The 10260-nt window shown below is 35.3% G+C and overlaps 1 protein-coding gene across 1 annotated transcript; it reads right to left on the reverse strand.

The window, feature by feature from the left end:
• Positions 1-3503: 3503 nt before the first annotated feature.
• LOC104444352 (vestitone reductase) lies at positions 3504-5682 on the reverse strand. Its single transcript, XM_010058010.3, is given in 5 exon segments — positions 3504-3654; positions 3743-3938; positions 4268-4334; positions 4337-4794; positions 5444-5682. Coding segments are annotated over 5 exon segments (984 nt in total). The 5' UTR covers positions 5565-5682; the 3' UTR covers positions 3504-3512.
• Between the last annotated feature and the right edge of the window lie 4578 nt (positions 5683-10260).

Consider the following 10260-nt stretch of genomic DNA (forward strand, 5'->3'; position numbering starts at 1 on the left):
GAATGAATTTGTTTCCCATTAATCCTAGCTTGTTGACCCACCTTTCCCATTATCTTCCAAAAAGAATAAACCTCTCTGTATGATTTTTCCCTCATGACCAGATTCCCTTGCCAGCTTGTTGCCAAAATAAAATAGAGACAATGACAATCTCCTTTGCTTCTCTCTTCAATCACCGCCACATTTTTTGCCCCTTTTTGCATAGTCTGGAGGAATTAATTCCTTTGATCATGCTCGCCAAAATTTATAGGACAAAAACATGAAAGATTTCTTTGATTGATTGCTTGGACCTCTTTCTTTTATCGGAAGAAAGCCAAAATCCCTCGCCCTATTTTTTTTTTTAATTTCATCTTCATGCTAAATAAGTGATCGGTTCCATTGACTAATTACCCTTAGTGTGTTTCAATGCCTAGGATGCATGGTAAATTGCTAATCCAATTCTAAATTTATTGTCCGAATTTTAATTTAGTCATAAACTTTTTAATTAATTCAACCTAGTCGATAAAAGTACCAAAGAAGTTATAAACATATTCCATGGGTACTAATTTAGTCTATAACATTTCAATTGAATTAATTCAGTTTGAAACATTTTTACATTGATATCAATTCAATTCATCTTACTAATTTAAGCAATAAATTGTTAACGTAAATGTTAAGCATTCTATTTGACATGATTAGCATTGATGTTGACATTTTTAAATAATATTATTTTTTATAATTTATTTTATTTTCTTTTCTTTTTTCTTTCATTTTTTTTATTTTCCTTTTTTCTTTTTTTGGCTACCAAGGGTCTCTTGTGACCTTTGTCAGCCACTAGGCAAGGGCCAGCAAACCCTTGTCGGCTGCTGGCAATGGTCGTGGCCCTTGCCCAAGCGATGCCTTCGTGCTAGCAAGGGTTGCGATGGCCCTGAGCATTTGTAGAGATCTGGGTATTGGAATAGAAATGAATTGACCAAACAAAGCTAGAACCTATTGCAACTCTACTATAATTGTCAACGATATTCGTGAAGAGCAAAAGGTGCACATACGGTGATGTATGATATAAGTGCGATACTGTGATTTTGCCCCCATCTTGTGAAACAGTTTTCATGTAAAAAAATTTCTTGTTTTCTTCTCTATTTTTTCTCTTCAAACATTCACGGTCCGAACATATAATTTCTCAAATTCTAATAAAAGAGATATGAAGTGTTTACTTTGCGAACTCCCTAAGCTCTCTCTTGAGTTAGGCTTTTCATTCTAAGCGAAATATATCAAAAACCAGACTTAGAACTCAATCCTGCATGTGTTTTAGGGGTCAATAAAGCAGAATGATCGGGCAGTTGGAGGGGAATTGCTTGGACCAGACCAAATTGGCTAGTTGGGTCTGATTTCTTAGAGTGTCGGTCCGGTTCTCGATTCCAAAGAAGAACTAGATTGACTAGATTAGATCGACTATATAAATTTTTTATTTCTTTGTAAATTAAGGAAATAGAGTGGCGTGAATGAATTTGTTTCACTCCCATTAGTGCTTAAATCTCTCGCTTTCTTTCTTGTTGTTCATATTTTCCTTTTAATACTCGCTTGTTGACCCACCTTTCCCATTATCTTCCAAAAAGAATAAACCTCTCTGTATGATTTTTCCCTCATGACCAGATTCCCTTGCCAGCTTGTTGCCAAAATAAAATAGAGACAATGACAATCTCCTTTTCTTCTCTCTTCAATCACCGCCACATTTTTTGCCCCTTTTTGCATAGTCTGGAGGAATTAATTCCTTTGATCATGCTCGCCAAAATTTATAGGACAAAAACATGAAAGATTTCTTTGATTGATTGCTTGGACCTCTTTCTTTTTATCGAAAGAAAGCCAAAATCCTCGCCCTATTTTTTTTTTTTTTTAATTTCATCTTCATGCTAAATAAGTGATCGGTTCCATTGGACTAACCTTACAAAACTGATTACCCCTAGTGTGTTTCAATGCCTAGGATGCATGGTAAATTGCTAATCCAGTCCTAAATTCATTGTCCGAATTTTAATTCAGTCATAAACTTTTTAATTAATTCAATATAGTCGATAAAAGTACCAAAGAAGTTATAAACATATTCCATGGGTACCAATTTAGTCTAGAACATTTCAATTGGATTAATTTAGTCGAAACATTTTTACATTGATACAATTTCAATTCATCAGGCTAATTTAAGCAAGAAATTGTTAACGTAAATGTTGAGTATTCTACTTGACATGATTAGCATTGATGTTGACATTTTTAAATATTTATTTTTTTATAATTTATTGTTGTTTTCTTTTCTTTGTTTCTTTCATTTTTTTTTTTTTTTTTTTTTTTTTTTGGTTGTGGCTACCAAGGATCTCTTGTGACCCTTGTCAGCCACTAGGCAAGGGCCAACAAACCCTTGTTGGCCGCTGGTAATGGTCGTGGCCCTTGCCCAAGTTATGCCTTCGTGCTGGCGAGGGTTGTGATGGCCCTGAGCATTTGCAGAGATCTGGGTATTGGAGTAGAAATGAATCAACCAAACAAAGCTAGAACCTACTGCAACTCTACTGAAATTGTCAACGATATTCGCGAAGAGCAAAAGGTGCACATACGGTGATGTATGATACAAGTGCATGTATTCTCGGCTCCGCAATAATTGTCAACGATATTCGTGAAGAGCAAAAGGTGCACATACGGTGATGTATGATACAAGTGCATGTATTCTCGGCTCCACAGTATCAAACATAGGAGGACTGAAACAAGCAGTACCAAGATTATTCACCCGGTTTGATATCTCATACAAAGCCCGCAGACAAACCAATTTCCACGAGCCATGCTAGATACATGATACGCGTTTCCCCGACATGTTAGGGTGCGCATGACAAAATTTCTGAAATAGAAATTGATTTCTGGCTATAAATTGATTTCTCAATTTCTATTTCGGAAACTGAGAAGCTAAAAATTTTAGCTTCCATTTCTTCTTCAAATCTAAAATATATTTGTTTCGGAAATAGAAATCAAATATTTTTGTTCTAAACTGTTCTAAGAACAAATCAAGAAACAGAAATTTTATCTGTTTTCGTCTACATTTTTCTTAGAGGACTACATTTTCAGAATAGAAATAGGTTCTAATTTTATTACTTTGAGCGTTACTACGTTCGGCCTGAGGTACGGAATTCTATCATAAACATGGAATGGAGATTGATCTTGTAAATCCCGAAATTTGTATCCCTCACGGTTTTAAAACGCGTTTTAAGGGAACCCAAGCCTTATACGTGACCTACATTTTTCTTAGAGGACTACATGATATGAACCTAGGACAGATCAGAATAGAAATAGGTCATACTGTATGGCATGATGCCATTTTATTACTTTGAGCGTTACTAAGAGTGTGACGACCCGAGCGGCGGTGCGCGAGGAGGAGGGATGGCGTTCGGCCTGAGGCGCAAGGGAAGGGAAGGGATTCCTCTCCGTCTTGTCCCACGCTTTTAGGGAGGATTCTATAAGGCTTGGTCCCTCTTAAACATAAACATGGAACGGAGATTGATCTAGAGATAGCCCTTTTCTTTGCAGCACTGGATAGCTCCATCAAACATGTCCTCGATCCCGTACTTATACTCGAAACCAGCATCCAACAGCTTCCTCGATGAAAGGCTGGCGAGCCTGGGGCCTTTCACTTCCTTCAAGGACCTACAAAGATTTAAAAAACTCTGCTCTCAGTTCAAGAACAGCAATAGTAGATCTGTTAAATCATGAGATGGGATACAGCAGGACTTACTCCGGTGAGGGTATCTGAAACTCTGGGTATCTTTCCGAGAGAAACTTGGACATCTCTTCGATGGTCATCGTGGCTGAGGAACATATGTACCGGCCCTTGGCGTCAGGGTGCTTGAAGAGGAAGATGTGCGCTCTCACCACGTCGTCCACATGCACGAGAGATGCTCTGAGGAGAATAGAGTACTCATTCTCATTCCCTGTTAATTTCAAACGGGATTTTCCGCAGTCAAATTAAGACTTAAAGGAAGCGTGTACCATTGAAATAAACATGAAGATATGAGCAGCACGGCTTATGGTCTTTTCTTCCTTTGTCATACATTTGACATAGAACGGAGAAACGTTGTCAAATTATGGAAATTATGCATCTTTTTGGCGACCAAATCAATCAAAGTGGTCATGAATTTATGACTATGATTAAGGTATAAGAATGTTATTGCAAAATCTATATATCATATTGACCAATATTACTTGAACATTTAATTATGTGAGTCTCACATTATCAACGATCTAGATATATTTCACATACCTAATACCAAAGCCAGCGAATACTGGACAGATGAGGCAAACTTGGGACAAATGAATGGTCCATGAACGAGTGAGAGGGAATGACTGTCACCACTTCCAGCCCGTGCCTCTCTCCGAACTCGAGAACCGCCTTCTCGGTCAATGTCTTTGAGATTGCGTATGAAGCTGCAAACCTCGTGATTCCTCTGATGGAGTCAACATCGCTCCACGAGTCCTCATCCAGTATATCAGCGTTGGAGTTGTTAAGTTGAACTGCATACGAGCTTGAGGTGTACACAACACGCTTCACGGTCTTGGAGTTCAGGCAGGCCCTCAGGATGCCTAATGCTCCATCGATGCATCTTTTGGTGACGACTGGCTCTGGCTCTCTGTCTTCAAAGTCCACTGGGGTGGCGACGTGGAAGACTCCGACACAGCCATCAATGGCTGGGCCGAAACTGTTGGGATCACTGAGCTCAGCAGGGAGGATTCGGAGCCTTTCCGATGCTCCTGGCAGATTTTTCAAGAAGCTGATGTCTCTGGTGTCATCTGATCAGTACAATCCGTCAATCGTGTCCCAAATAAAAGTTCAAATATTTAATAGGATATGGATTTGTCGTGTTAATAAGAGAAACCGATCCAGAGAAAATTAACTGATACAGCATGGCTCATTCAGGAAATAATCTGAATACACCATAAAACTTAGCAATATGGACTGCAAGAAAAGCTGATTCAAGAGAGCGTGAGAGAGAGTTCATAAATAGAACAAGAGCAAGAGATTTTGTATTAGTCACCTGGGCATATGGAACATGTTCATATCTGATCATATAAGAGAAATCTAATCATCATTAACCAAGCCTATCACCATTAATTTAACCCATATTTAGTCAATCTTATGCTTTCTCACGCATGAAAAGCGGCATATGATCTATGTCCGACTGTAATTCCAAACAAAATGGTTCCTCGACGCCCGTGCGGGACAGAGTATAAATAATTTCTGCAATAGCTAACGCCCAAACCCTTTCTGCGTTTATTTCTCCACAAACACAGACCATTTGAAACGCATACGTATTGTGCATGCACAAACAGATCAGAGAATGTATGGACAGCACAGAACATCAGTCAAAAGAACTTTACACTTGACCAGAACTCAAGCCAATTTTCCATGTTCAGGCAGGAAAAAAGAAGAAAGACTTACCCGGGTCGGGTCTGACAGTGGTCCGGACCGAGTAACCCTGTTCGAGGAGCCTCATGACGAGCCATGAAGCTATGAAGCCAGTACCACCCGTCACGCACACCGTGCCTCTGTTGCCCTCCATAGCTTGGAGAAGTGAAGAGCTTCAAGTTTCAGAAGGCACCAAACTTTTTCGAGTGACCTTGATGTTTTGGCCGGCAGAGTCTGCTTGCGTCTTCCTTACAGGGACGCCACGTTGAAAAAGTGGGTGCAACCAATTGCTTAAGCTTTCTCTCTAAGAGTTATATGGATAATGTCCGCATTGAATGATAACTGCTCGGTCTGCTTTTCTTCAATCCGTCATCACCATGTCGTTGGATAAAAATAAATCTTTCTACGTGAGGTAAGAGGATGCTTGAGACATTAGGGGCGCATATGATAAAATTTTTACTTCTCTATTTTTTTATTCCTCTATTCCCCGGAACAGATTTGGAACAGAAATCCGTTTGGTAACGCAATTTAATTATTCTATTTCTGGAACATATTTCTATTCAAGAAATAGATTTAAAAAAAAAAATCAGAAGTTAAAATTTTTAACTTATCAATTTCTAGTTATAAATCAATTTATGTTCTAGAAATTTTGTCATGCGTACCCTAGCTAGCCCAAGATTCGGTCAAACAACTCAAATTTATGACCTTGTTAAAGACAATGCAACCTCTTTACCACTAGGCTACCACACTTGGTGATACATAGCCATGCTTCATATGAGAATGTATATATTCTACATTCTAAGGTTGGTTTTTTTTTTTTTTTGGGGGGTGTGGGTACTAATATGAGCAATGCTATATATATGAGTAATATCGCCAAAAATCCAAAATTAGTATAACAACAATTTATCCAAAATTAATTTTATTACTCTCAAAAACTCTAAATTGATATATTTGGGACATATATTCCCTATGTTAAATTGGATTAATACTACAAAAAACCACAAAATTGGTACAATTATAACAAACGGAGAGTAAAATCCCAAAGTGGTACACTGGTCAATTGTTATGTATTATCCAACTAAGAAATTTAATAATAAAATTTAATGAAAACTAATAAAGGGTAAATTTGTTGCAAATGTATCAATTTGGGGTAATTTTGTCAAAGATGAACTAATATAAGCAATGTTATATATATGAGTAATATTACATAAAATTCCAAATTAGTACATCAATGATATAAAGCAGGCTAGAGGGCTTCTCCCAAGTGATGTGGGACAGCTAAGATCCCTTTAGCATGCACCCTTTCATTACTCTAAAAAAATCAACAAATATACCCTCTGTTAAACTAATTTCATTACCCTAAAAAACTTAGCAAATATACCATTTGTTAAACTGGATTAATACTATAAAAAACACAAAACCAATGCAACTATGACAAATCGAAAGTAAAATCCCAAACTAGTATACTGACTAATTGTCATGTGTTATCCAACTCAACAATTTAATAGTAAAAATTAATGGAAACTATTAAATGGTAAATTTGTCACAAGTATATCATTTCATGACTTTTGGTAACCAAAAACTTAGTTTGTGATAGATTTGTCATAAGTGTACTAACTTTGAGGTTTTTTGTGTGCGTGTGTTTATAATATATAATATATATAATATATATAAATAATATATATACATATATATATATATATATATATATATATATACATATACATATAACCTATTTCTTTATTTAAATCAAAGAAATAACTAGGTCCATGACATTAATTATGAACTTGTATAAGGTACTCATCTAAAAAGTTATAAACCTATTGTATGGTGTCAATTGGGTACTAAATTTTTAATTTGGCCATTTCAATTCTAAACCTTTTGATAATTTACTTATTTTGACTAATTTAACTGAAGTGGAGGCCGACTGCCTTACGTTATATGGCCAATGTTGACACAAATGCTTTTTACAATCTTTTAAAAAATTTGAATTTTTACCTTTTCCTTTTTTATATTCATTTTGATTCTATTAGTATTTGGGAATATTTAGAGCACAAGTTGTAGGCCCTACTTTATTTTAAATGAAGAACCTTCCGTTCTAAAAAAGTTTTGACTCTTTTTTTGATCGAATGCTTGATTTTGTTGTTTTTGGAGCTTCCTCATCATCTTATTATGTTCTATTTCTTTTTTTCCTATTTTCGACAATCCAAGGCCTCAGATGGCCATTGGAGGTTGTCGGCCACAGCGAGGGCTCTTGGACCACAATGAGGGCATTGTGGTTCCTTGCCCAAATATAGATGAGGCGAGGGTCGGTGTGCCAAATTGCAATTCTTTGTGGTTGACCTCCCCCCACTTGAATTGGCTCGAACCCTCAGTCAACGGCCTCCATTAGCCATCGTTGGTGGAGGGAAATAGGGAAAAAAAGAAAGAAAAGAAAAGAAAAGAGTAAAAATTTATAAAAAATTACAAAAATAAAATAAAATAGATTGCACGTGAGATGCCTAATGGCCAAGTCAACGATTTTGGACTAAATTTGATTGGAAGAATTGCATTAATAAATCATAAAAAAATTTAGGACTAAGTTGATCAAATAAAATTTTTTAAATTGAATTGGCTCTTGCATAATAATTTTAGGATATTTTAGATATTTTTTTTGAAATCGATGCATATGGCTTGGCATTCTAGAAGAGGACGACCATCATGTTTTTCAGTGGTAGGAGAGGAATTTTCTCTTCCATTGTCCTCGTCAAATTTTTAGGGGAGGTTGGTTGCTAGCTAATAATTAAATAAAAATAAAGCATGATTATATGTTGCTCGATAAAAGACGAAATAATAAGGTGAAATGTAAATTCAATTATCGTGTCCTACAATAATGCCGATTGTAATTTTAAGTAATATTTCTTATCGTATGATAGTTTAAATCCTAGAATAAATCAAATATTTTAGCAGTTTCTCACAAAACTTGATTATAGAGATGATGTGATCATATTTTTTGTTGAGTGATTCCTTAAATTTGTCTCTCCACTTTGAAATTAATTTCGTAAATCAATCTTTAAAACAAGATGAATGTTCTGGAAATTATGAAGAAAGCTTGGAGAAGTGAGATATCAGGGACTCTAATGTTTGGGTTGTGTTTGGAGTTGGCCAGTGTCCAAAAGGCTTTAAAGAAGTTTAACATTGAGCTCTTTCATCAACGCCCTAGCAACTGTAGGTTTTTCCCCTTCTTGTTTTTCTTTCATCTTCCCGCACTTTCATCAAACTTCCTTCGGCCATAGTGTATTAGCATCAATGTAGTATTTCACTACGCTTTACTCTGTGCAAAATTGATCAAGCTCATAAGAATAAAATTCCAAACCCTTCATCAGTTCTTAAGCATATGATCTTTCTTCCTATCAACTTTTCAAACATTTCCTTTTCTGACTTAAACCAACTAGGAACCCTGCTCTTGTGCTTAAGAAGATAATTCCAGACCTTCCTCGAAATGTCATCAATAAAGGATAACATATGCCTAGCACATCCCTTAAAATGGAACTTAATAAGGTCCCCATAAGCCTAAGTGTATGCAGCCTACAATCTTCAAGGTATGTTGAATTACTATATTGAACTTTACTCTTCGTTGATTACTCTTGTTGATATGTTCATAGAAGTTCATCTTCTCAATTTGGCAACCTCCCAATAGACCCCTTTTAACTCAGAATAATCTTCTACCTTTCACTCATGTGTCGCAATTGTACTATGACCTCAATTGAGGAGATGCAATCGGCAGTCGGTCTTCCCTTACATCATAGTAAGCCCACCTCAGGATATCTTCAAAACTCCATCTTCAATGGAGACCAGCTATCCAAACCCATCAATAGCACTAAGCGAGATAATGTTTTGTCTCAGCTTTGATATATGCCTTATGTTAGTTAAATTCTCACTACTCCATTGTGCATCTTAAGCATGTTAGTTATGTTTGGTCATTTAAATTTCTAATCATTATAGAACTGAATAAGATATGATATGAAATTTATAGATTTTGCTATATTCTATCCATTATTTGGTGAATCACATTAATAAATTTTGATCTATTTACATTATATTATGTATATTGTTTAGTATAAATGGCATATCAATGTAAATGAACCTCAAAGTTGCATAAATGGAGATGGTAAAAATCTCTCGCCACACTTTTGTCTACTTCATTTTTATTTGCTTTTTATTTATTTTTTCATCTCATTTTTAATTATTTTCTTTTTTTTTTTCTTTTTTGTCCCCTTCCATCATTTTCTCATGAAATTTTATTAAATAGTAAAATGTACTAATATGCCTAAAATACTAAAAATAGCCAAAATATGTAATAAATATAAATATAAATATATATTTATATATTGAATTTATATTTTAAGATAGAATTAGGTTTGAATATTTAACTAAAAATAAGATTAAATTGAAAAACTAAATTTACATTGAAATATACTTTTAATTTTATTAATTTAAGAAGTTTATTATTTGAGAAAAATAACTCTTCTATTATAGATATTGGATATTCATCTTTATCCCACCTCCCCCATAAAATAATTTAATAAGGGTTATATCCGTTTTATATTTGACTTTATCCTATCTTTAGCAGGCACTAAATGTAAGATATAATAAAATTTATCTTGCCCTGAATTTTATTTTGATTGACAAATGTAACCCTTAGGTAGTAAACTAGTCTTTATAAAGAGTCATATAATAATAACATCTAGAGTTAAGCATCCAATTATCACCTAATGAACTCATGGTGATTGCTAACTCATCATTGGCGTCACTGAAACTATTATTTGCTATGGTTACCACGCCTACAGACTCCAACTTAATCCATTTGC

Source organism: Eucalyptus grandis, chromosome 5 (genome assembly GCF_016545825.1).
Source record: "Eucalyptus grandis isolate ANBG69807.140 chromosome 5, ASM1654582v1, whole genome shotgun sequence".
Classification (NCBI taxonomy): domain Eukaryota; kingdom Viridiplantae; phylum Streptophyta; class Magnoliopsida; order Myrtales; family Myrtaceae; genus Eucalyptus; species Eucalyptus grandis.